This window comes from Diceros bicornis, chromosome 12 (genome assembly GCF_020826845.1).
Source record: "Diceros bicornis minor isolate mBicDic1 chromosome 12, mDicBic1.mat.cur, whole genome shotgun sequence".
In the NCBI taxonomy this organism is placed as follows: Eukaryota; Metazoa; Chordata; class Mammalia; order Perissodactyla; family Rhinocerotidae; genus Diceros; species Diceros bicornis.
This window is the reverse complement of record NC_080751.1, coordinates 70,483,005-70,510,604: the sequence shown is the minus strand read 5'-3', so window position 1 is coordinate 70,510,604 and position 27,600 is coordinate 70,483,005. Positions and strand designations below refer to the sequence as shown.

At 41.4% G+C, this 27,600-nt stretch overlaps 1 protein-coding gene across 2 annotated transcripts in view; it reads right to left on the bottom strand.

Moving 5' to 3' along the window:
• The window catches only part of ADAM17 (ADAM metallopeptidase domain 17), a 52,891-nt gene extending 43,888 nt beyond the window's left edge, over positions 1–9,003 (bottom strand). For both annotated transcript variants that reach the window (XM_058551822.1, XM_058551823.1), the window contains exon 1: positions 8,762–9,003. In XM_058551822.1, coding sequence (XP_058407805.1) covers positions 8,762–8,858 — 97 coding nt within the window. In that variant the 5' untranslated portion in view covers positions 8,859–9,003. The remainder of the gene's footprint in view (positions 1–8,761) is intronic.
• Between the last annotated feature and the right edge of the window lie 18,597 nt (positions 9,004–27,600).

The window sequence follows — 27,600 nt, the reverse complement described above, 5'->3', positions numbered from 1 at the left end:
GACGTTTTCCTTTTCTCTCAACAAATATCACTGCAGAAGCAATGGTATTCAAAATCATTCCACTGGACTTAGAATGTCCTCCAAATATAGTAGCAGGAGCTTAAAATTCAAGTGTATTGCTACTGAGGTTAAATATGCTCACAAAACCATTTTTAAAAGAAAGAATCAACCCAATACTCTTCTTCCACTTCCCCTAAATATTCTCAATTGGTTCATTCATCAATTCATTTGTTCACTGCTATGTGCCAGGCACTTGTCTAAGTCCTGAACACAAAGTCCTTACCTAACGCAGCACTCACGTTAGTAGGGAGAGACAGACAATGCACAAGAAAATATATGTCAGTGCTGTGGACATTAAAGCAGGATAGCAGAGAAAGAGAGTGGGAAGGGCCAGTTTATACAGATTAATCCAAGAAGGAAAAATGCCTCACTGTTACAGAATATTTAAGCAAACCTGAAGAAAGCAAGGGGTAGGCATGCTGCTATATGATTAAAGTATATCTAACCAAAGTTCACTCAAGGTTCTCACTGAGGATAAGATTAAATAAAGTGGAAGCAAATTTCACACTTACTGGGTACCACCCATTTTCTGTTAAGAAAATTTCCTTTTAAATTTAATCCAGAGGAAAGCTGTTTCAGAAGGCATCAATCACTTTTATGCCACTTTTATTTATCTTCTGGCGGTGATCTGACCTTACTAATTATAATGCTTAGCGGCACCAATGAAAAACCTTCAAGAAGCTTACCATTTATTCAACAATTTTTGAGTGTTTGTTTTCTACAAGACACCATGCTCAGTGTTTTATTATGTTAGCTTCACAAACATCCCTAGGGTATTAATCCCCACTTTACAGATGAAGAAACAAAACTCAGAGAGAATAATATGACAAAGTTAATGCAGCACAGAACTGAGATTTGAACTTGGGCCTGTCTGCCTGAAAACCCGAAGTTTTACTGATGTCATACTTTTGAAACTCCTCAAAAAAAGCCTAGCTCTTCTTGGACCTTCTACTTCTTGGCCTCCTACTTTTTGACATGTCAATCAAACATGACCTCACCTCCCTCTGAAGCCTTTTGTTTATATCTTTCTTCTGGCACTTTTGAGTTATATTTTCGTCTGATCTCACAAACAGATTGTAAAATTGCCAAAAGGGAGCTCTGTTTTATTCACAGTAACCTTACCTCATAATAGCCAGTACAGAACCTTGCACAAAATAGCAATTCTATGTCCACAAATTGCACCGATTCTCAATGCTGAGATGCTGATATGATCCTTTAGCTCTTCAACATTACTGATACAGGTTAGTACATGAATTCAGTTTCATTCAAGATCATAATCACTCCTACTGACTGGGAAACTTAACCTCAATACTGTAGTTTCATTGTCAATTATATAGGCTAGGCGTTCTCACAGTGTGGTCCCCACACCAGCAGCATCAACATCACCTGGGAACTTGATAGAAAGGCCAATTTTCAGGCCTCCTCTCAGTCCTACTCAATCAGAAATCCTCAGGGTGAGGCCCAGCAATCTGTGTTTAACATGCCTTCCAGGTGATGCTGATGCACACTCAAGTTTGAGAACCACTGAACTAGGCTCAAGTAAGGAAATAGCTCAAAGTGAAGAAAAAACCTTTAAGCACAAAGATGTTCACTGTTCAGCCTTGCATTATTTTTAAGAATAAAAACTGGAAACCAAGTAAATTAATAACTGAGAAACAAGGAAGTTATAATACTTTCAAATGACAAAAAAAATCTGCAATCATTTAAAATGCTGTTAGCAGCAGGTTTTTAAGAACATGGGAAAATATTTATCCTATGATATTAAAGGTAGATAAAAAACTATTCGTATTGCATGATCTTAACTATGTATAAAAATAGGCCTAGGGGAAAACAAGAGCAAAATAGTAACATCATTGCTTATCTCTTGGTATATTTTCAATAATAAGCACTTTTTAAATGTATCTTGCTAAAGCACTTTAAGATACTTAACTAGTATGTTTCAATTGTAATTTATCCACTTTTAGTATCTAGATTATCTCAAATTGGAAGTCCTGGAGCCACTACAAATGGTAAAAGTGCTCCCCTTGTCCAACAAACTGACCTCCTGCTCTGGCTGCTGTCCTTTCACTAGCAAGTAACCTCTCAGATACTCGGTTATTTTATCACACTTCACTTCCAAAATTCCAACCACTGGTAATCCAGTTTTCTATAGCTTTTTCAACAGAATTTATATTTCCCCTACTTCCCAAGAGTTTATCCTTTATCCATGTCCAAATCTCTCAATAAATTTAAACCACTTTATCTTTCTTAGCTCAGTGTATGGTTATAATCTCTTTTGTAAAAACTCCACAATGGCTGCCCAGCACTCTAGAATGAGAACTTCCTTGCTCTCTACAAGTTGCTCCAGCAATCACCCGAAACAAGTGAGCTTTTCTCACTTCAGTTGGCTACAAACACCAATTAGAAAACAACAGACACAATTTAAAAGGCCAGACTCAAGTCCTGTATTGTTTAGGTGTCCCCTACCCACCCCTCCCTGCTCTTCTCTGCCATGTGCTACCGTTTCCCTCACTTGGCCTCCCCTGTCTAGTCGTCCTTAGAGACCCTACCCTTCCCCACTGCCTTTTTTTCTGTGTGTGTGTGAGGAAGATCAGCCCTGAGCTAACAACATCCATGCCAATCCTCCTCTTTTTGCTAAGGAAGACTGGCCCTGGGCTAACATCTGTGCCCATCTTACTCCACTTTTATATGGGACGCCGCCACAGCATGGCCTGACAAGCGGTGCATCAGTGTGCGCCCGGGATCCGAACCCCGGCCGCTAGCAGCGGAGCCCACGCACTTAACTGCTACGCCACAGGGCCGGTCCCAGCCTCACTGCTTTTCTATCTTTTCCACCCTCATGCCCACCCCTCCTTTCTTGAACACACATTCTGCACTTATTTTTCCCCTTTCCACCAGACCCCACCTATTCATTTATTCAAGAAATACTTATTGAAAACCTCCTACCTTCCAGGCACTATGGATGTAATGCAGAGAAAGAGAAATATATTTCTGATATTGTGACATTGAGGGAAAGACCATCACACAAAAAATTATTATAAAGTACATCAAGTGCCAAGGGAGAGGAAGTCGCAGAAAGTTATGGGAGGACACAGCAGGAGCGTCAGTGACCTCTGCCTGGCCAGCTAAGGAAGCTTTCCCAGGTAAACAGTATTGAGGTAAAGACCAAAAAGACAAGGCAGCCAACAGAAGGGAAAGAAAGGAGAGGGCTCTAAGTAGAGGGTACAACAGACGCTGAGGTTCACAAGAAGTACAGAACATAATACTCCAAGAAATGAAAGCAACTCAGTGAGGGTGGAGTGCAGAAAGGCACAGAAGACTGAGGAGCCGTGAGGCTAGAGAGGCAGACAAAGGTCTGGTCATGAAAGGCCACAGAACTAAATAAAGGATTTTGGACTTTGGATAAGGGCAACAGCTGTAAGTAAAAAATTTAGGGGAACAAGACTAGAGTCTGGGAAATTGGCTAGTAAGCTGCTGGGCAATCCAGGCAGAGATTACTAAAAGACTCCCAGGTTACTGGCTTGGGTATTTGGGTCAATAGTGGCACCACATTCACTGAGATAAAAAACATGAGTAGAAGCAGGTTTGCGAGAGGGGCTGTCATAAGAGGACAACTGGATGCTGAAAGACTCTTGAGTTCCATATTCTATCTTGTTCTCTATATACAGTTTGCAATTACATTGCTTATTCACATGGGACTTTTTTGCACTGTCACCATATATTTATAGTTATGTCACTGGTAAGTCATATAGTGATTTTAGTCAGGAAGAGAGCAAATCTACATTACTGTATGATTTTCAACATTTACATTAGCAGTAAAAAGCAGCTGATACTTTGTTCCTTCTATGTTCTCAAAGAAGAAAGAGAAAGCTGGACCTTCAGGCCTGCAACAAACCGGCTTTCTGGATGCAGATGAGGAGTTGCCTACAGAAGATTTAATACCTCTTCCACTTCACCCTTCACGTATACATGAGTATTTCATCTCCAGGATAAGCTTTTATGGCCAGTGACTTTGGTACAATGACATCAAGTATACCTATATTTCTTTCATCAAGCCTAGAGTCAACTTTTTTAAGATAAAACTAATTTTTAAACAATGAAGTGTTCGTCATATGAGAAGAGTCTGGGAACATTCGTGGACTTTTTACTTAATTTCTCTTTTCTTTTTGCAATAGACTGCATCTTCTTGGAAGACAACTTGCAAGTGTAACGCAGAACCCCTGCAGCATTCTGCTCACTCTCCACTGCTCTGCTGCATGGAGTACAAAGAGTTCCCCCAAAATGACACTATTGGTGCCATGTTCCTTCTTCTGGCGTCAGAAGTAGAAAAGATAAAGCCAGGACTTGTCAAGTTTTTATTCTGCTTGTGCAGAAGACACGTAAGACTTGACTGCTCTTCAGCATTCCCCAAAACATGCAGGACAAGAGAGCGGCCTGGCCCGGCTACAATGCAGTAAGCCCTAGGTGTGGGTGAACCCTCCTCAGGACCAAGGGATGAGAAAAGGAGAGCAGTGCTCTCTGCTAGGCCAGTGGATCCCAGAGCCTAGGAACTAAAAACTTAATTTTATGGGTTTATACCAGTTAGGGAGGATGGAGCATGAGCTGCCTCAAATAATTCCCTATCAAGAGCTCTTCACTAGGGCTGAGACTTAACCTGGGACAAGACTCCCCAGCAAGACCAGTAACATGGAAACTTTGAGCCCAAATGAAAGTTAGCACAGCCCAAAGGAACCTCTGAAGAAACCTGGATTGGTCCATAAGGCTCTGTAGCTGAAAGCGATGTAATTCAGCTTAGGCAATGAGACTGGTTCCACAATTTCCAGCACCCCTACCTATTCCTAGACTAAACCTTATCATCTATACTCATCCTTCTAATCCAAAGAATACATGATACGTAATTTTGGACATGTTATATTTGAAGTGCCTGTGAACAACGAGGTAGAAACATCAAGTGGGCAGCTGGATACATGAGTGTGGAGCTTCAGAGAACAAGTCTAGGGCAGAAATATATATTTAGTAGTTATCAGAACACAGTCAAATGGTAAGTGAAACTAGGGCAGCAGATGAGACTTGTCAGAGTCTACAACTCACGTAAAAAGGAAAAAAAAAAGTGTGGGGAGGGAGATACCCACTTCCTTGGTTGATTTCAGGACTAAGTTAAGGGACATATGAAAAAGCACTTCATTTTACTTCCCTACCTCAGTGAAACCCATTCCTGTCCCCCCTTCCCTACTAATCTTTTTCAGATTTTCTTCACATTATACTTTTAACTGAAAGCATTTACCATCTCTCACAAATACAAAATGGTTAAGGATCCAAAAATCAACACACTTGGGTTTAAAGGACACCTACATTTAATGTTCTGGAAAACCCTAGGACAGACAGCCAAAAGGATTTCTGTAGTTTCCCCATGAAGGCTCTTTGCTTAACTCTTCTCTTCATTTTATTCTAGAAATATAGTTTATCTCTCTGACTAGTACAAAGCAGAGTTGCATTAAATCTCCCTTGGAGCAGCTAGGGTGGTTAAGTGTTTCAGTTTCAAAGGAACCTTTGCCTATAAGCAAAATTAACACCAAAAGAGGAAGCCAGATGTTAAAATACTGAGCAAAACGGTGCTGTCAATAATGAGAAATAAGCACTGCAATGTGCAGAATCCTCATGCCAATAACCTAAAGATAAATTTCAAAATATGTTTCAGATACAAATTTTCATCTGTGACCTATATTTTTTTCCTTCTACCTACTACAACCTCTTTTGCTAAAAGTAACACAAAGGGAAAACACTTTTGAAATCGGAGTGAGACTTATACACCCCAGCTGCAACTTCAACAAGATATCACCATGACTAAGCTCACATGAGTCATAACTTTCCTAAATTATGCAATTCACAACAGTTCATTTGAAATCATACTGGGTGACATGGAGAACTCCAAAAGCCAGGATTCTATTATATATTTCTGTCCTTGAGAAAAATGTTTTCAAACCCCTAGTCAGTATTTAGTACTGTAGTTATGATAACATTTATAGGATAAGTAGGCTAATAAACAATAAACCATGCTCTTTAACTATGGAATTATTCATTGGTCTCGACCAATTCAATCTAAATAATGGTAGGGTTAAGTTAAGCAACAAATTACATCCTAAGCCATCAAACATATACACACACACAAGTCATTCTTCAAAAGGAAAAATACCCACAAGGCATATATTTATCACTAACTGTGTGAACCTGACAACTCACTACACCTTTCTGAGACTCATTTTCTCTGCTGCTTTATTTAAAAAACAAGACACAGTCTCTAAGGTTCATTTCAACTCTAACAGTCTCTAAGGGACCCCAACAGGAGTGTCCTTATTTTCCCTTTTCACCTACCCAACCTTAAAGTCTGAGCTCAAGTACCACCTCTTCAGGGAGCCTTCACTAACCTTCCCAGACTAGGTTCGGTGCTCCTTCATGATAATAATACCTGCCATAATCACCCTCCTCCATGTTGTTTTAGAGCGTCTGTTAGATCTTTCTACTCCACCATGGCAAAAGCTTTTTGTGTGTGTGTGTGTGTGAGGAAGATCGGCCCTGAGCTAACATCTGCCAATCCTCCTCTTTTTGCAGAGGAAGACTGGCCCTGGGCTAACATCCGTGCCCGTCTTCCTCCACTCTACATGGGACGCCGCCACAGCACGGCTTGACAAGCGGTGTGTCGGTGCGCGTGCGAGATCCGAACCGGGGAACCCTAGGCCGCCGCAGCGGAGCGCGCGCACTTAACCGTTTGTGCCACTGGGTCAGCCCCGCAAAAGCTTTCTGAAGATGGACACTAATCTTTCTACTCCCAATGCCCCACATAATACTTGCATACAGTATGTGTTCTTCAAACATTTGGTGAATAAATGGGTAAGTCTCTGCATTTTTCTGGCACGAGAGATCTGCACTTTGCAAATAAAAAATACATGGTCAAAAAAAACTCTTACGGGGCCGACCCTGTGGCGCAGCCCTCGAGTGCGCGCGCTCCACTGCTGGCGGCAGCTTGGGATCCCTGACGCACACCGACTCACCACTTGTCAAGCCATGCTGTGGCGGCATCCCATATAAAGTGGAGGAAGATGGGCAGGGACGTTAGCCCAGAGCTGGTCTTCCTCAGCAAAAAGAGGAGGACTGGCATGGATGTTAGCTCAGGGCTGATCTTCCTCACAAAAAAAAACTTAGGATCTGTGAATGTTGCTGAAAATTGATCTAGAAAGCTATTGATCTATACTATGTGCATTCCTAGAATTCATACTGCTTATTTTTCCACCAGAACAACAGAAATATAATAAAACAGTCATGTTAGAGTGGTAAAAATACAACTTTAGTATCTCAAAATACATGTTTATTCTTTTCATTCACATTTATTCTTATGAAGTGGATCCTTACCCTCTCGCTCCATTCTGATCACCCCTACCTCAAATTTCCCTTCAATCTGTACTGACTTATCACATCTCAGCACTTCCTAACAGGTTCCCTTGCCGTTCATTAAACTAGTAACCTGTAATCCATTTCAATTTGAGAGCGCCACAAAGCAGCTGCTCAGGTGAGAACACTCGACATCTTTAACACCCTCAGTCAACTACCACTTCTGTCCATTAAATGAGAAAAAAGAACTGCCAAGTAAACTAACTCGAAATTTTTTATTAGCCATAAAGAAAACACACATGGTGTCTCAATCTGCACAATACCACATACGGAACCATGATGGGATTTGGGGACCAACACAACCATGCAAAATCACTGAGGCTACATTTCCCACATCGGGAAGATATACTATGTTTCCTACTTTATTACTAATTAATCAAACTCTTACCTGTCAAGTTTTAAAAGACAAAGGACCCTAACAGTCACCATATGTTCACACAAACTAACTTCCATCAAATTTCACATCTCTTAATGTACCTCCATCCTTAAAATCCAATTTCTTTAGAAACTCTAAATAAGAACGCTCTACCTTCTAGGCTCAAAACCAATCAAATTGGTCATCCCTGATAATTTTTGTTTAAAATGGCAAAGAAGTCCTTCACAGTAGCAGGATCAAGAGGTGTCTTGGCAAGTTTAAGCGCCCACACACACACACACCCAGCACCCCCAATAAGCTACAATTTAATTAACTACATGCTTATGATGTTCGCAAAACGAAACTCCACAAGGTGAGTTCTCCAGTCAGCGCCTTCCAACCAGCTTACTGCATAAGCACCTCCTACAGCAGAAATTCTACTTCGCTCCTTAGAGAGCGAGGAAGAGCTGGGGAGCTTTGGGCCCTTTCTATCCTCCTCCTGAGTCCTGCCTTTGGTAGGAACACACTATAGATTTGTTCCTTAGTAGGGGAGGGACCGGGACCTGGACATCTCCCTCTCCAAACACGAGCCAGCACCACCACCACATCACCTCTTTCCCACACATAAACCCAGGGGGCAGACCCCTCCCAGGCCCTCAGTGCCCACGGGAGGCTCCCTCCAGTATCCCTTTCCCATTCAGAGGGACAAGCCCGTCTCTATTCTTTCCCTCAACTCCGAGAGCCACACCCCCTTCCTACACTGAAAACTTAGGGACTCGCCACAGTCGTCCCATACCCCGCCCCCAAATACCGGACAGATCCCGCTCCCCTGTTCTTCCCCGAAAGCAGCGCGCTCCCGGCGCCCGGCGCCGGCCTAAGCCAACTCCCCCGGGTCTTTACCGAGTCGCTGAGGGGGGCCGAAGCCCGGCTTGTCCGGAGGTCGCAGAGCCAGTACGAAAGGAACCAAGCTGGTCAGTAAAAGGAGACACTGCCTCATGTTCCCGACCTGGCCACCGGCTCCACCACTCTGGGCAGCCTTCGCCTGACGGGGGCTCGGGACACTGCTCACATTGGGGAAGGACGGGATCCGCCCGGCCCGGCCCCTCAAGCCTCTTTTTCCTCCCGCGCCGCCTACCGGAAAACTCTAGAGCCTGGCTCTAGGCCTCCGGAAGTCCAGGCAGCGTTCCCACAGGCCGGCTCAGCCCGCTTCCGGCCGCCGCCGACCCCCGCACCGCCCACAGCCGGAAGCAGGTCGCTGCGCGGCATGCCGGGAGGCTCTCGCTCGCCCAGCCTCGCGCCGGCGTCCCGCCATCTTGCTTCATCTCCGCCTGCCCCTTTTTGTCTCGCCGGGGCTCGGCCGGCGTCTACCCGCACTTGGCAGGGGATGGCCGGACTCGTCCCAGCTGGGCCTCGCCTCAGTCCTCGGGTGACCTCTGCGAGAAAGGCGGAGCTCGCGAGCAAGCCCTCAGGGGCGCGTCCGACCGCCTTCCTCGTTTTGGTCTCACACGTAGTTAGGATCTCTGTTACCCTTTACTATACGAGCTGTAGAAACCGCCCTGGGAGCAGGGCGGACAGGGAGGGGCGCCTGGGCCAGTGTGCTCGGGGTGATGACCCAACAACGAATTGCCGAGGACGAATTGCCGAGGACGGGCTCCCGGCAGCAGGAGGACCTGCGCCTGACCCCTGGGAAGCCCGCGTCCACGCGCCAGCTTCGAGAGCAGCCTCCCAGACCGAGAGGGGTGTCCAGCGTGGCTTTCCGCGCTCACGTCTGACCACCAGCGAGGAACTAGGCCTCCGTCCATTGTAACGAAAAAGCTTTGTGGAGGGAAATAAACAGACTTCCTTATTGAACATTTCCTCGTTGGCCCCGCTGTAGGTAGAGGGTCTGCAAGCATTTCCAGAAACCAGAATCCTAAACCTAACTTTTCATCTGCGAGTACTGGAGCTAATATCGTCCAGCCAACTTCTTAAAAGTCAACTTGCTGCTTAGTCCCTTTAGCTTAGATTGGAAAATTTCCAAGGTAGTTTGTGTTTTGTTTTGCAATCTTTTGCATAATTTTAGCTCTGTGTAGTTTAGTGAGTGTTTATTGTACTGAATGAGACATTTTAATAACGTTGGATGCGCATTGCTATTTTGGTTCCAGTTTATATAAGGACGTAACACATGTTCCACTTGCGAGTAAGCGGGACAGCCTTTTCTCCATGATGAAATGGTAAATTGTTAGGAATAGAATATTAGTCCTGCCTGGTAAAGTTTCAAGGCTAGTTCCTGATAAAATAAACTATGGCTTAAATTTAGGTTGATTGTGGTATGCCTTAATAAAATCTCAGCATCTTTTCCAACAGTTATTATCCATAATTACTGGCTTTGTGCATTTTTTGGTCTGTTCATCTAAGGTATAAAATGCCTTCATTAAACATATACATTGGTGGCATCAAAACATAAGCAGAATTTCACCTCTGCAAATTGTATACAATTTTTAAAAGATTGTATCCCATGAAAATGTATCAGTTGTGTACAATTTTTTTGGTATGATATCATCTTATTTTCTGAGCATCCAGGCGCCATACTCTCTAGCTTATAACTTTGGTAGATTATATTCCTAGATTCTATTCTTTTGGTGTCCCCCACAGCTCTCCCACCGTGCCTTGCTCATAGAAGGCACGTAGCTGTTTAATAAATGCCATTTAAAATAGCTCCTGATTCATTTTCTTATTCATATCCAGAAGTCCTAGATTTTCAAGGACAGTCCAAATTTTAAGTAATCTTTCTCATTCACAAATTAGGGACCAAGTTTCGATTTTCAGTTTGATGTTTATTTTTCATTAATCCATTGTCCATACCTTTAAGATAAAAGAGCACCACGTGGGGGAGATAAAGAGCCGGAGGAAAAGGATAAGAGGGACACAGTGGATAGAAGAACTAGTAGTCTGAGCCAGTGGTCTTCAAACTTTTATTCTCTTATCCCCAAAAGAATTTTTTTTTTAAAGTATACCCCCTGGGTTCATTTAAAAATTTTTTCATCATAAATGTAAGTAGTTGCAAAGCATGAAATTTTCAGCATGATGTAAACACTGATATTTAAAATTAAAACTGTTAGGTCATTCTTTTAAATTTACCCAGTGGAATATAAATACCTGAGAGATTTGATAGCCACTATGGTAGCCAGCCTCCCAGATGGCCCCCAATGATCCCTGCTTCCTGATATCCACACCCTTCTATATAGGCAGTCCCCTTCCACACTGGACCGGGGTTGGTCTTTGTGGCCAATAGCACACAGAAGAGGTGATGGTATTTCACTTCCAAGATTAGGTTGTAAGGTTGTAGGTCTTGGTTGCTTACCTGCTTGCTCTCTTTTGGATCACTTACTGTGGGAAGCCAGGTTTCATGTTATGAGAACATTCAGGAAGGCTATGGAGGCCCATAGGAATAGAGGTTACCAGCTCACAGCCAGCAAGTAACTAAGACCTGCCAAAAACTAGATGAGTGAACTTGGAAGTGAATTCTCCAGCCCTAAATGAGCTTTGAGATTACTGCACCCCCGGCCAACATCTTTTTTTTTTGGTGAGGAGGATTGGTCCTGAGGTAACATCTGTTGCCAACCTTCCTCTTTTTGCTTGAGGAAGATTGTCCCTGAGCTAACTTCTGTGCCAATATTCCTCCATTTTGTATGTGGGACGCCACCACAGCATGGCTGGATGAGTGGTGCGTAGGTCCATGCCTGGGATCCTGGGCCACCAAAGCGGAGTGTGCGAACTTAACCACCATGCCACCGGCCCAGCCCTGACCAGCCAACATCTTTACTGCAACCTCATGAGAGGCCCTGAGCCAGAACCACCCACCTAAGCCACTCCCCGATTTGTGACCCTCAGCAACTGGGGGAGAGAATAAGTATGTGTTCTTTTATGCTCTTATATTAGGGGTAATCTGTTACACAGTCGTTATCACCCGTTTAAAAAATACATGAACAAGTTAACTGGATCCCAGGCTCCTCTCCCTAACATCTAAAGTGGTTCTTTTAATTTAGGATTTAATAAAGATAAGTAAAAAATTACTTGAGATTCGCTGATCCCATGCTATAGAATGAGTTATTTACAATTTACTTACTGCATGTGAACTTAACAGTAACGTTAATTATAATAAAGAGTAAAATATTTACAACTGTTAAACGCATATAGCCACATACAGTTCTGGAGTTAACTACCAGATCCACACGAGTATTGGCAAGACCTTTGATCTAAACAACCAGAGAAATAGCTGTTTCGTTATGGCTGAGTGTTGGGGTTTTTTCTTCTTCTGTTATTCTAGCTCTATTTCTCTTATTAGCCACTACTTGTCCTATACCAATCCCACCAGTCCTTATAGATGTATAGTCTTCATAACCCTGTTTCCAGAATGCTAATTATTCCTACATCTGCTTGCTTTTTTGTCAGTGAACAAATCTGTGTGAAGCTAGCACTTCAAGAAGTGTGAGTCGGTCCACAAATCTCCATCAGACAACAGACCCTACTTACTGGAATATGACTATGTATAAAGTCACATACCAAGAACTCTAGTTTCCAAGATTTTAGTTCAGAAATTTCAACGTATTTCAGATCCTTTTAGAAAGAAAAATGAAAAATATATTATGCATGGAGCAAAGCAGACTATTTGAGGATCCTCACTGGTAAACAGATGACTCTTTTGCAAATTTTTTTTTAACGGTCAAGAAAATAACCAGGCCTACTTGAAACTGGGATAATATTTCCCCCTAAGTTCAAAAAGAGAAGGAAACCAGCCATTTTGCTGAAAATATTGTTTCAAGAAGATGCATTTCTAAAATTTTAGTAACCATTCCTCTCTCTGTCTCTCACACACACACAGTTTTTTATGTCTCATTTCAAGCATCCTTATCTTTATCACAGAATTATTTGCAGTGGCTAACCTGGATGTCGTGAGCAGAGGCATCATATCTCCTAGATATCATTATGCCATACAAAATATGGCACTGTGTTCGTTTTTTTCCTTCTTAAATCCCTTTCTCTCTTAAGATCTCAGAGTAATCGAACCACATGAATAAATGAACATAGAGAATAGATTGGATAACAAGAAAAAATGGAAACTTGTGCTGGTTTGAAATTACCTCAGGTCTGAAGTGAGCAAAAGTCATTACTCTTGGGTTGACAGGCCCCAGAGAGGAGGCTATCACCAATTACCCTCCAGTGCTACAGTGGCCAGAGACCTTAACTGAAAACCTATTCTATTTAGTACCCTTCAGAAAAACAGAACTCAGTTGTTGAATGTTTAAAATCTGATAATTCTACTAGCATTTTAAGAATAATACCTTCAAAGGGAATGAAATCAGTATCTTGAAGACATATCTGCAGTCCCATGTTCATTGTAGTATTATTGACAACAGCCAAGACGTGGAAACAACCTAAGTGTCTATTGGTGGACAAATGGATAAAGAAAATGTGATACACACATACAATGGAATATTATTCAGCCTTAAAAAATAAGGAAATCTTAGCATTTGCAACAACATGGATGAATCTGGGGACATTATGCTAAGTGAAATAAGTCAGACATAGAAAGACAAATACAGTATGATCTCGCTTAGATGTGGAATCTTAAAAAAGTTAAAGAAGCAGAGAGTATAATGCAGTTGCCAGGAGCTGGGGATGGGAGGGGTGGGAATAAGGAGATGTTGGTCAGAGATACAAACTTTCAGTTATAAGATGAATAAATTCTGGGGATCTAATGTACAGTATGGTGACTATAGTTAATAACACTGTATTTGCTAAGAGAGTAGATCTTAAGTGTTCTCACCACACACAGAAAAATGGTAACTATGTGAGGTGATGGATGTGTTAATTAGCTTGATTGTAGTAATCATCTCACAGTGTATAGGTATATCAAATCATTACATTGTACACCTTAAATATATATAATTTTTATTTGTCAGTTATTCCTCAATAAAGCTGGAAAAAAATATCAACGAGACCCACATCATACCTTTGCCCTCAAAGGACTTATATTCTAAAAGATGAAAGATAGGTACTTAGAAACACAAAAACACACACAATGAGATATTGGCCTAAAAAAATTGGAGTCATGCATCTTTTCATATTAATTTTTTAAAATAAAATGTTCATTTTGGAATAATTTTAGATTTACAGAAAAGTTGTAAAGATAGTACAGAAGGTTCCAGTATACTCTTCACCCAGCTCCCCCTAATGTTAACATCTTACATAATCATTGTATGTTTGTCAAAACTAAAAAATTAACATCAGATTTCACAATTTTTAAAATAATGTGTATTTTTATGGCCTTTTAAAAATTGTGATAAAATACACATAAAATTTACCACTAGTGACATTCAGTACATTCACAATGTTGTACAATCATCACCACTATCTAGTTCCAGAACATTTTAATCACTCCAAAAGGAAACCCCATACCCATTAAGCAGTCACTCTCCATTACCTCCTCCTCCCAGCCCCTGGCAACCACTAATTGGATTGCACAAGTTTTGCCACTAATATTCTTTTTCTGTTCCAGGATCCAACCCAGGATACCACATTGCATTTGGTCACATTAACTTTTTACTCTTTAGGTCATATAAAGCTATTTCTAAATATTTCATTCTGCAGAGAAGCACTAGTTAATATGTTTACTTGGTGTTCAAGGAAACTGTCCGGTTCAGTCCCTCACTCTCTCTCCTCTGTACTAGCCTAGTAGCCTCTGAAGTGACTTTCTTGCCTCTGGTTTCCCCTCCACCAACATCTCTACTTGTCTTAGATAACACCGGCTAAATGTCCCCTCTTCATGGCATGTTTCTTGCTTCTTTTATAATCCATCCTTCATTTTATCCTGCATTATTGTCCACTGATGGTATCTTGCTTTTCTCCACCACAGCATTAAGTTCCTGAGGCCCAGACCCTGCTTCTGCAACAAGTAACACAGTGCTGTAAGGCAGTCAACGATATTTATTAAATAAATACCAGTAAGTTATCTGACATACAGCCAGATATCTCATGATTCCCCCATTTTAATCAAACAAATCAGACAATTTAATGCTGGTAGTGGGTAGAATTGCGCTCCCCCCCCCAAAAAAAAAGATAGGTTCAAGTCTTAACCTCTAGTATTTGTGAATGTGACCTTATTTGGAAATAAAGTCTTTGCAGATGTAATCAAGCCAACATGAGGTCACAGAGGATTAGGGTGGGTCCTAAATCCAATGACTGATGTCCTTATGAGAAGAGGAGAAATGGGGCTGGCCCAGAGGCCTAGTGGTTAAGTTCGCACACTCCGCTTTGGTGGCCCAGGGTTCATGGGTTCGGATCCTGGGTGCGGACCTACACACCACTCGTATCAAACCATTCTGTGGTGGCGTCCCATATACAAAATAGAGGAAGATGTGCACAGATGTTAGCTCAGGGTCAATCTTCCTCAAGCAAAAAGAGGAGGACTGGCAACAGTTGTTAGGGCCAATCTTCCTCACCAAAAAAAAAAAAAAGAGAGAGAGAGAGAAGAGGGGAAGTGACACAGACACACATACACAGGGAGAACACTATGTGATGAGGTAGACGCAAAAACTGGAGTGATGCAGCCACCAGCCAAGAACACCAAGGGTTGCCCACAACCGCCAGGAGCCAGGTAACGGCAAGGAAGCATTCTTTCCTAGAGCCTTCAGGAGAATGGCCTGCTGACACCTTGATTTTGGGCTGTTAGCCTCCAGAACTGTGAGAGAATAAACTTCTCTTGTTTTAAGCCACCTAGTTTGTGATAATTTGTTACAGTGGTCCGAGGAAACTAATACACGCTCATGGAACACACCCTGAGGTTTCCTCCCCTTCTGCCTTTTCTCCTGAAATTCCTCCTGCCCAGAACATATTTCTAGCTATCAAAACCCTAACCATCCTTCAGTGGCCAACTTAAGATACTGTTGTAGATTCCAGGTTTCCTTCACCATTTTTTAGTAGTTGTCGCCTTTTGAAGATCCCATGGTAATTGAAAAAGTAGGCAGAGACCTGTTAACTTGCAGAATTCTAGGAGACTCTTTTACTGGACACAAAGCATCTACTAAGCCACGAGCATTAGACAGTCCTCTAATCCAGGCCCAGCTCAGAGAAGCTTTCTTGCAGATTTGATAAGTTTCAACATTATATTCCGTATTTTCCCCAAGTTACTCGAAATACTGTGTCATTTCCAAACACAGCAGCCCTCCTAACAAAGGGGGCAGAAGGAGTAATGTTATCTGGTCCAGGACCCATGTCTCATCCTTTGTAATTTCCATGATTTATACTTTCACCTCTATTTATTTATTTATTTATTTATTTATTTTTGTGAGGAAGATCAGCCCTGAGCTAACATCCATGTTAATCCTCCTCTTTTTGCTGAGGAAGACCGGCTCTGAGCTAACATCTATTGCCAATCCTCCTCCCTTTTCCCGCCCCCCCAAAGCCCCAGTAGATAGTTGTATGTCATAGTTGCACATCCTTCTAGTTGCTATATGTGGGACGCGGCCTCAGCATAGCCAGAGATGCGGTGTGCGGGTGCACACCCGGGATCCGAACCCGGGCCGCCAGTAGCGGAGCACGTGCACTTAACCGCTAAGCCACAGGGCCAGCTCTATACTTTTACCTCTAAATTCTGCTCTGTTCTTTGAGGATTTCGTTATGGCTTAGAAGCTAAGAGCATGGACTTTGGGGCCAAACAGGCTGGATTTCAACACTCCACAATCACTCTGACAAGTCACTTAACCTCTTCTAGCCTCATGTTTAAAATAGGGAGTTTAAAGTACCTACCTCATAGGGTCAAATGAGAGAGGCTGGTCTTTTATCCAGTAGAGATGTAGGGAAATAACTGTAGCATTTTAAAACAATTAGGGAAACAATGATCAAAGAAAAAAACAGAAAAGCCATACGTTCTGACGGGGGTGGTGATGTCAGGTGGCCAGCAGGGAACAGGGAGAGAATAAGTTTACATTTTTTTCTACTCCTCCCTGTCTACTTCTACAATTTAATATTAAAGCACTTGTGATTTAATCATTATTCTTCAACTGATCCCATTTTCTCCATGAAGTCCCGAAGCCAGGTCAGATGGCAGATATGGATCCAAGTTCCTTTCTCTCCAAGATCTTTGCTTCTGTTCTTAGTTGGGGGGAAGCTCTCCTTGCCCTGGGCCGGAAACACTGTTCAGAGAAAACTTGTTATTGGGCATGGGGACTGACTCCGGTGAAGAAAACTTATTTCATGAATCTGTCCTCAGAAAATAAAATAACTGGTTAACAGTCTTGAATCGTTTGCGGTTTGCTTTTTGGCAGATTCCAGTTTATTCTTGCTTCAGGGTGAGCAATAAAATCTACAAGTATCCCCACATTTTTGACCTAAGGCAGCAACTTAACCTCCTCGCTCACTTGCCACAGCTGCTATCAAGTAGCTGTGTGCCTGGCCTCCTTCCCTTCCCTCCTCTCCCCCTGCCCTGCCCGCTGGCAGAGCCTCTTGTGAGTCACAAGATGACCAAGAGATCAGGCAGCAGCAGATTGAAAGAAAAGCAGCAAAGCCCTGGGTCAGCAGGCCCTGAATGAAGTGTCAGGATCTTAGGGGAGTGCTTTTTATACCTTTGAAATAGCTCAGTAATTTTCCGGAGATGTTGGCTTGGGGCCAGAGGAGTGGTGCCCTACCCACAGTTGGTCCTCAATAAAAGTTTATTAACAAAGAAACAAATACGGGCTTGGAGAGTCCTGGCTGATTAGGAATGAGCCCTTCCTTCTTATGCAAAAACAGATGGTTTACCCATAATGTGGTTTAGGAAAAGGAGGTCACAATCAGGTATGGGGTGTCTGTGCTGCAGACTCCTTGCTCTAAGGGGCGGCACTCACATTGTAGCTGATATGAATGGTGTCCCCAGAGTTGAGCAGTGGGCAGTCTACACAGCTGACCATGGCATCCCTGCAGGGAGCCAAGAGGTCAGGGTCTAGGATCCCGATCAACGAGATCTGCTGTTTCTGGCTTCCCTGCTGTTCAGATGATGCATGAAAACCAGGGAGCACTGCCTGTGCAGTGGTGCCTTTCTCTTTCGTGGGAGTTGCCTAATTCTGTGTGGTTGCTGGGCAGTTCTGTGCTTTGCTTCTGAGGGACTGGTCACATTGAAGAGCCAGAACATGACCCAGTTGCCTAGGAAGGACATTACCATTTATTTATGAGCTTACTCTGAAGAAGTACCCATCAGACAAGTTAAGTTGATGCAGAATTACAACACTGGCTCATTTTCAGTATCACGTACAGCCCTCAATATTTCCTCACTATGACTATCTAGGTACATATCGATTTATTTACATTCTGCCTTGTTACAGAAATAATTTCAAAGCATTCATTCAAAACTCCAGTTAGTAACATAGATGTGAATTTTAAATATATAAGGAAATGTGGTTGTCATCCAGCCTGGTGATGTTTTTAAGCCTTTTTTGGGTTGTTGTTGTTTTTAGCTGTAGCGCTTTAGCTCCAAAAGAAATCTTTTACAGAAACTTAATGCATAAAATAGATCAAGGCAGAGCTGCTGAGTTTGAAGCACTCCTGAACCATCTTCGTAGAATCTCTAGCCCTTCCTGGAGTTTACAGAAAGAAGTTCAGTGATTTCCCAAAGTCCCACAGCAAGTTAAGAGCAGGAATGCTAGTTCAGACCTCTGTCTCCAGTCCAGGGCTCTGATGCCTGAACTGTGGTAACTCTTCCGACAACTCCTGAAAATGGGCCCTGGCCAGGCAGGCTAGTTTTTGATTGCCATCTGATGGATGAGTGTGCAATCCAACAGTTGGTAGTAACAGGATCATCTACCCAACGCGACATATGCAAACAGAACAGCTGGAAGGCTAGTCATTCACCAGTTGTCACCTCCAATGCCTCAACAGCAGGGCACTCAAGTTGAGCACTTAATGGAAAATTCAAATGAGACATCTATTTTGGGAGATGTGAGAGAAGGTACAATGTTCTCTTTACACAGTAAAGAACTCTTAGCTCCTGGAGAGGTAGAGGGATGTTTGCCCTTGAGATTTTTCTTAAGAAAAGAAAGGCAGGAAGGGCAGCCTAATTTGAGTTTGGAATCTCGCTTACTCTGGTTTAACCTGCGAAGAACTGAGAAGAAAGTGATTAGTATCCTCATTTCCACCTAAAAAGTAGTATCTTCCCAGAGCCATAGGTAACCTTCTTCTCTCTGAATTGAAAAAGTTAGCAATGGGTTTTCTCTAGCTTTACTCCAATGGAACAAAGTTTTGTTTTGTTTTTTTTAATTTATTATTTTTTTTGTGTGTGAGCAAGATCAGCCCTGAGCTAACAGCCATGCCAATCCTCCTCTTTTTGTTGAGGAAGACCGGCCCTGAGCTAACATCTATTGCCAATCCTCCTCCTTTTTTTCCCTTTTTCTCCCCAAGGCCCCAGTAGATAGTTGTATGTCATAGGTGCACATCCTTCTAGTTGCTGTATGTGGGATGCCACCTCAGTGTGGTCGGACAAGCCGTGTGTCAGTGTTTCCCCGGGGTCCGAACCCGGGCCGCCAGTAGCAGAGTGTGCGCACTTAACCGCTAAGCCATGGGGCCAGCCCCCGGAACAAAGTTTTGAAGGATGAATAGGAATTTGCTAGGCAGAAAGGGAAAGGAAAGACATTCTAGACACAGGGTACAGTATTCGTAGAGATACACAAGCATGACTCGATGTACCGCAGTATGAAGCACACAGTTCACCTATAGATTCCTTGCTGGAAAAGCTGAACCTGAATCTAATAAACCCTCTTGAGCTAACTTCCACTTAGAGGAGATATGGATGGGGGACAGAGTAACTAGCTAAATAAAACCACGTGGAAGCAAGCGACGAATCCAAAATGGGAGGCATTCTAAATGAACCTACCTGGCTTCTGCAACAAGACAATGCCCCCACCCAAAAAAAGAGGCAGATGCTCTGGATTAACAGACATAGGAGACACTGCAAACAAATGCAACATGGGGACCTTTTTTGAATCTGAATTCCAACAAACCACTAAAAATATATTTTGAGACAACTAGGGAACTATGACTATGAATTGATAACAGATGATGCCAAAGAATGAAGGTAATTTTAAGTGTGATAATGACTGTTATTGTGAAAGGAAATGCCATATTTCTTGAGAGGTACACTGAATTATGTAGTAGTGAAAAGACAAAATGCCTGCTATTTGCTTTAAAATACTTCAGCAAAGAGAAATAAATTCCTTCATAAATAAGAATTAAAGCAAAATAATACAGCGCATGAAACAACAAGGTACATTTGGGAGACATCTGTCAGGTTCCTACTATTGCCAGGCCCAGGCTCTTGTCTGTTTCATTTACATGGCATAATGCCTGGCACATCATAATCAAATATTTGTTGCATGTAGGATGCATAAATTATCTCATCAAATCCTGTAACGATATTTTGAAGCATTACCTCTATTTCACAGATGAGGTGGCTTGCCCAAGGTCACACAGCTGCAAAGTGGTAGAAACAAGATTCAAATCCAGAGCCACCTGACTTCACTTTCCTTCATAGCAAGCACCTACAGGAATTTGGCATAACTTCAGGAACTCTTCATTATCAGGTGGTACAAAAAAATCCTAGACAGCATACTGTATTTGGATCATCCTCCTTTTTCCACACTTCTCCAGGTTGCACTCCTCTCCCATCCCTAAACGCAGACATTTCTGTTAACATATGGCACACATGCCATTCCATGATTGAATTTATTGAGCTGCTACATGTAAGAGGCACTGTGTTTTCGTGTGCTTGGTGTTTCATGTCTTCATCACACGTCTCCCCAAACTATAAACGTGAGAGGTGAGGCCGGCTCTTTTATGTCTTCAAATCCTTTGTTGCCAAACACAGGATTGGAAATATACTAGGTGAGCAACAAAGACTTGAATGTCACTTCTCTATTTTTTTCACCACTTGATCTACTAGAAATGTAAGCAGAACTTGCAGAGATAACTTCAGCATATCTGTCACTCTACAAGAAACACTTGTGGTTTGGCCTAAAATAGCTTTCTGATCCTTCTATAGCCCTGCAACTTAAAAGCAAATGAAATATGTCACACAACCCAATACTAAACGCCTACATATTATTTCTTCTATTATACCTTTTAAAAAGAGAGAAGGCTCATTTGTACTTTATTTTTGCCTTAAACCAACAATTTAGGAACTGGAGGGATTGGTGAATAGGAATAGAGGAAGGAACTCAAATGCCCTACCTTGTGACAGGAATATTGGGCCCCTAGTTTGACCCTCATGACCCACAGAGCCATTAGTCAGCTCACATGATGTCCTAACAAGTTTCTGGGCCTCCTGCCATCGTTGAGATACATCCCTGGCTTCCTGCCTCAAGCTTTAGGCCAAGCTCCCATCAACACTCATCTCCCATTAATACTGAACACAGACTCTGACCTCAGATCCCCAGCCTCTTTATCTAAGACCTTAAGGATCAATTCTTCTAACTCATCCTCTTGGCATCTTATCAAATCATGAAATCTGCTTGGTCAGGATTAGAGTAAAACTATTCTATTTTTACTTTAATATAAAACAGTTAACATGAGCAATGACTAAGATGGCCGAGGCAGTTAACCAGAGAGCCTCCTGCGCTGGGCTACACATACAACCCAATCAATTTCGTTTGCTGAGAGGAAGACCCGCTCATTCGTTAGCTTCAGATGGGCACAAATCTCAACAGTGTGCTGCTTGACCTGGAATCCTTTAACTGATTTATTTTTACTCCCCTGCTGTGAAACTCACCTCATCTTTACTTTGGCCTTCGTTGTTCATGCTTTCTGAAAGCAGTGGTTCTGGAAGTACCAAGTCCTGACCAAGAGCATCAGCATCACCTGGGAACTTCTTAGACGTGCACATTGTCTATCGGGCTCCACCTCAGACCTACTGAATCAAAACCTCAGCGTGTGTTTTAGCAGTCCCTCCAGGTGATTCTGATGACGCTAAAGTGTAATAATTATGGCCCGGAAGCACTATCAATCACCACACAGTGAACTCTTGAGAAACAAAGGCATTTCTTCTTGGCACTTGCTCTCTGGGTCTTGATTTTTCTTCACTTATTTCAACAGAATGTCCTTTCCCCATTCTATTCCATCAGAGAATGCTAATTAGAAACAAAACCATTGCTTAATAGTTTTTTTTTTTAACTTTGCATTCCCAAGTTACACTGTCATTTTCTTTTTGTGTCCACGTCCTTGAAAATCTAGGGCAATAGGTCTGCTCAAAGCATAGTTGATTTTCTAACCCACAAGACTGGTTTCACTTTATTAGAACTTTCCAATTCTGAAATTAGGCTGTCTTGCTACTCATTTCTTCCCCAGGTGGGGAAGAAATGTATTTCATAACCCTCTACACTTGGAAACACTTTCACACATTGGCTCCCAGACAGGATAGGTGTCTACCTTTTATAGGTAAGAAAACTGAAGCTGAGAGAGATTAGGCCCACAACTATAAAGTGGTGAAGTTGCAAGCTCTAGTACCCCATATAGTCCTTGGCTCTTAACAGGCACTCAACATATTTAACAAGTGAATAAATTAATGAACATGTAAGCTTGATTTTTGACTTCCAGGATGCTACTCTTTCCACTAGGTCACATCGACGGTCATGTTACTCAGTTGTGGGAATAGACAAGTCTAGCTCAAAAGAGTTAATAATCTTATCTCATTTATTTTCCTAGTTCCAAAGTAGTGGTGTTGCCACCTGCCTCAGAACACAACAGTCTTCAGAAACCTTTCCAGTGAATCCTCCAAAGTTCTCACTAAGTTCCAGAATAGCTGAAAGAATACCACACATCAAGGAGAATGGCTGCAACACAGGGCCTTGTCTAAAGACCCACAGGTCTAGAACGGAGAAAGAGTTCTCAGTACTAATTCCAGATGGGTAAAAAACCTGGTAATGTCACCAGAAAATGAGAAACAAGTAGTCTGATCTCCTTCGGGGGCCCAAGTTACTCAAGTCAGACTCTGTGGAGTGGAGCTCACAAGATGGGTGGGTGCATGGCAGGAATTTTTGCAATGCCAACTTCCAGTATACACATCCAAGCATCCTCAGAAATGAGGTTAACCTGAGCCTCATTAAATGGGTTTAATTCCCCTACATCTCTGTAGCATAGAGAAAACCAGGCTGCACCCTAAAAATCAGTTGGCCTTAAACAAACCTTTTCTAGTTTTCAACAACGTCATCTAGGAAACAACTGTAGGCAGTCACAGAAAGAAAAATGGTTTTTGTATACATAGCCAAATCTCTATTAATAAACACAGCAGGGCACTTCTAAATAGCCTAGGTGCAGTAGCACATATCGTGAGCAAAAGCAAAGCAGATGCCCAAGTGAAATAGAGAACTAAGCTTGCCACAGCCTAGCATCTCAAACAAATGAGGCTATAGCATATAATTTCATTTGTCTGAATTAGCAAGGAAATTTCTAAGTCTTTAGTTCAAATCACAGTAATTAAAAAACTCTTTTGATAAGCATTTAAGTAAGAACCCCAGATATTCCTGAAAGAGCTGTATTCCAGTTCAAATAAAAGAATTTAGGAGCCTAGAGTAGTAAGGTCTATTGTACTATCTCATTTTTATTCGAGACTCAACCCAGTTTCAAACCCACTTAGTAATTTGTATCCCATGAAAGCCCTTAAGCCTCTGCTATCTGAGTAAATCTAACTCTGCCCTGCTTGTGGGGTTTAAGTACTTCCTTGATAGTCTTAGGTCAAGGCTGTAATGTTGCAGAAACAGTGTCTGAGGACAAAAGAAAAGAATTAATCTTTACATAATCCTTTGAGCAAGGTAGAATAAAAGTATCCCTCTCAAAAGAGGGAGTTTCCTCTTTTTTCTAAATGGCATTAAGGGACTAACTGCTCAGCACATTCTAAAGTAGAAAGTGTTGCCACTGTCACCATGTTGGAAGTGGAAGGGACCCAACAATTTCATCATTAAAAACTCTGATATTATTCACAACAGTAAATTATGAACAACTCACAGTCCTAGGACATGGATTGCAAAGAAATCCATCCAGAAGAAATGGCTTCCAAACTCATTTGAAATCAATTTTACTTCACAACCCACTGGTTACATACATAAACTGAAACTGGTTTCACAAAATATTACCTTTATTAACATGCCATATATTTTCCATTCTAGTAAAAAAAAAAAAAAAAAAACTGGCCTGTGATCCATTAAGTTTCCACTATCTACTAATTGGTCATGACCTTAAAAAGGCACTAATTTAGTGTTACTGCTTTAATCTCCAAAAAAAGGCAACATAGCACAGTAGCTAAGAGTACCAACTTTAGATTTACCCAGGTTCAAATCCTGACACCATCACTTACCTATGAGACCCACGTCTGAGGACATGTCATTAGCTTCTGTGCCTCTTTCCTCATTGATAAATCAGGAGAAGAACCTACTTGAAAAATTTTATGTAACTGAGTTGTATTTGTGAAGATGCTTAAAAATAGGACCTGTGAAGATGGGAAAGTCAGGCCCCCAATATACTGGCCCAAGATCACATGTAGCTACCAGTCAGTGGGAAGCTTGGACTAGAACTCTAGCGGATGGCCCTTCCACTACGAAGCTTTGAGTATATGACTGACACTGATTATACAAAAGCCTTTCGTGTGAAGTATACAAAACGAAGAACATAACTGAATCATAGATTTGACAAATAATGCCTGGTAATGAATGCTTATTTCCCTCCTCTTTGAAGATTAGAGGGCTCACACCTAAAAAAACTTACTAGACAAATACAAATTAAAGCCTTCACTTTCTAAATCTGAGTGGCAAGAAGTAATTTTCATTGAAAATTCTTTTCAATTCTGTCAGAGAATTACTGAGAATCTGGAGTTATTTGTACCTGGTTCTTTGGTCATTTCAGGCCAAATGTTAGCTACTGGCTGAGACCTTGATCTCTTTGGATCTGTTTCCATAACCATGAGTTAGGGCCAACATGTTCCTTGAACTGCTTTTGAGGTTTTTCTCAAAGGCAAAATGCACAGATTAAGGGGGAAGTCAAGAAAGAGAGGAAAAAAAACCCCACAAAAAACCCAAATCTCCATACATGATAGAAAAAAATTGATAAATAATCCTATTTATTTGCCAAAGTAAGCAAGCCGAAGCACACAGCAGGCAACAGTGGCGCAGAAATGAACTTGGCATGGCCTTTGAGTTCAAACTCTAGGTGGGTGTGCCACTTAATAGACACGTAACTTGGGACAAATAATTACAGTTTTTTTTTTTTCCTGGTCAGACGCCTTATCAGTCTAGGGGAAATTTACTTGGCAGGGCAGTTCAGAGGATTAACTATAACGTGTAACAGCACATGACTAGGCACCAGAATGAATTCAATCAATACTGGTTCCCTATAACTTAAATGAAAGGACTAGACCGTTTATGGTCTAGGCGTTATAACTTTAAACTGAAGATGAAGACATCTCTAGCTTTTCCCCTTGGGTATTTATTATTACTTATTCCTTTAAGCAGTGAACAGCAAGTCTGCCCCAAGCTGGATTTCACGATGCTCTTGCCATCTTCAGGTACTACAGGTTTCCTAAGCACTTGTTGAATGGATCTAAAAAGTCAGGGGGCAGGTGGTTTATATTGGTACTTAATTGCAATATCCTCAAAATTCAATAGTAATATACATGATAAACACACATAGTAACTCTCCTTTCACAAAGCTGATCAAATACAAATTATACAAGATGATATATGGCAGAAAAAAACATACAAAATAATTGCCTCTATTAGTTTAAAGTGATAGTCTTCCTAAACCATGAAGAATGATGAGGTTAAGTGTTTTAATATATATCAGATGACACTTACCTATAATCAATCAGAATAAAATCAGGCTTATAATTTGACAAAAAGAGTCACATGTCTCTTTTTACATCTTTAAATGGCCTATTCCTAGTGCTTTTCATTATTTTAAAAAATAGTCTCTACTGATAAATATTTAAGTTATACACGAGTGTATTCTACCAATCCTGCCAAAAAAAAAGAAAAACGTACTGTTTTTCTTGCCCAATCTAAGATCAACGAAGCATACTGAATATACTGTATGTTGGAATAGAAATCCCTAATGCTTCTATTTTGGATAGTCAGTGTTAAGAATGCCATCCTCGGGGCTGGCCTGGTGGCGCAAGCAGTTAAGTGCACGTGCTCCACTGTGGCGGCCAGGGGTTCGCCGGTTTGGATCCTGGTCGCACATTGCCACACCACTTGTCAAGCCATGCTGTGGTGGCGTCCCACGTAAAGTGGAGGAAGATGGGCATGGATGTTAGCCCAGGGCCAGTATTCCTCAGCAAAGAGAGGAGGATTGGCAGATGTTAGCTCAGGGCTGATCTTCCTCACACACACAAAAAAAGAATGCAATCCTCTTCCTAATTATTTTAAGTTATTAAAACCTAAATGACATTTTGAAGGAAAAACTGCCAAATAAGTTCTAACTAAAAAATACGTGTAACATTTAAAATTTCTCAACTATCTCAGAAAATAATTTAAAAAGTTAAACAGAAAGCTCAAACATGGCTTTAAACCCTCCTTCCACCCCAAACCTTTATTTACTTACCCCCTTTCCCCTGAGGAAAGGTGTCCTTTCTCCTACTGAGTTCTCAGCATTGTTGTATAAATATTCTCTACATCTAGTGCAAGGAGGGCCCAAAATCAGAGGGTCAAAAGGAGACACCATAGGCCGGCCCCCCTTTAAAGATGCCTCTCTCTCCTAAAGCAAGAAGATATTTAAATTTCTGACTAAATGGTGAGAATAATCTGCTCTTTAAGAAGGAAGACTAGTTTAGTAACTGACAATTACTTGACTCAGTATCTACCACTGCATTGTTAAGATGTGAAAATTTTTTCTCCTAATTCATAATGTTCTTTCCCATACTTATTGAAATTTTTATTTAAAAAGTAATCATTTAGATTTTGGGAGACCAAAGTTCTATTAATCTTATCTATTTATAAAACAAATCCTTGAGTAAAAAAAAATTTTTTTAATCTTATTTAAATGGATATTTCCCCAAGTCCCATGCAATTCTGTCTTTTATTTCCCCTCAGAAAACAAACCAAGTGCAAATAAAATCTTGTTTCATAGTCACATTTTTGGAGATAAAGGATAATCCTACACAGCTTAATTTTTCAGATTATCTTCTGACTTGAAAAAAATTCTCAAGTCAACACTTAAGACAAGTTATATATTTGTCTTGTATATACTTGTCAAGTTATAAGACAAGTATAACAGCCATTGTGATCATAAAAAATCAAAATTATCTGGAGCTAACTAATGGTACAACTGAAATGTTTAGAAAAAGATTTGAAAACTAAACAAGTAAGGTACTCTTGAACTCTGACATTCTGTTTGAATATCCAATGAAGCATAAGTCTAACACCAGCCAAAGCACTCACAATCACATAATTAACTCTTCTGGTTTTAAAATGTCCACTTTATTCCATATAACACTTAACTAGATATCATTTACATCTAAGGAAGAGATGGCTCACAAAACTGATCTATGGTAAAACACTAACTCTAAGAAATGTCGTCCAATTTTATACATTTCCAGGCATCCCTAGACAAGTGTATCACAATGCAGAAATATGGGTATCACTACTACATTTTACATAAGGTAAAAGGGAAGTATCATTAAAGTTCAGAAAGTAGTAAATTCACCTGTCTCTTAAAATATGAGTATGCAACTGTTACAAAGCCATAGTAAA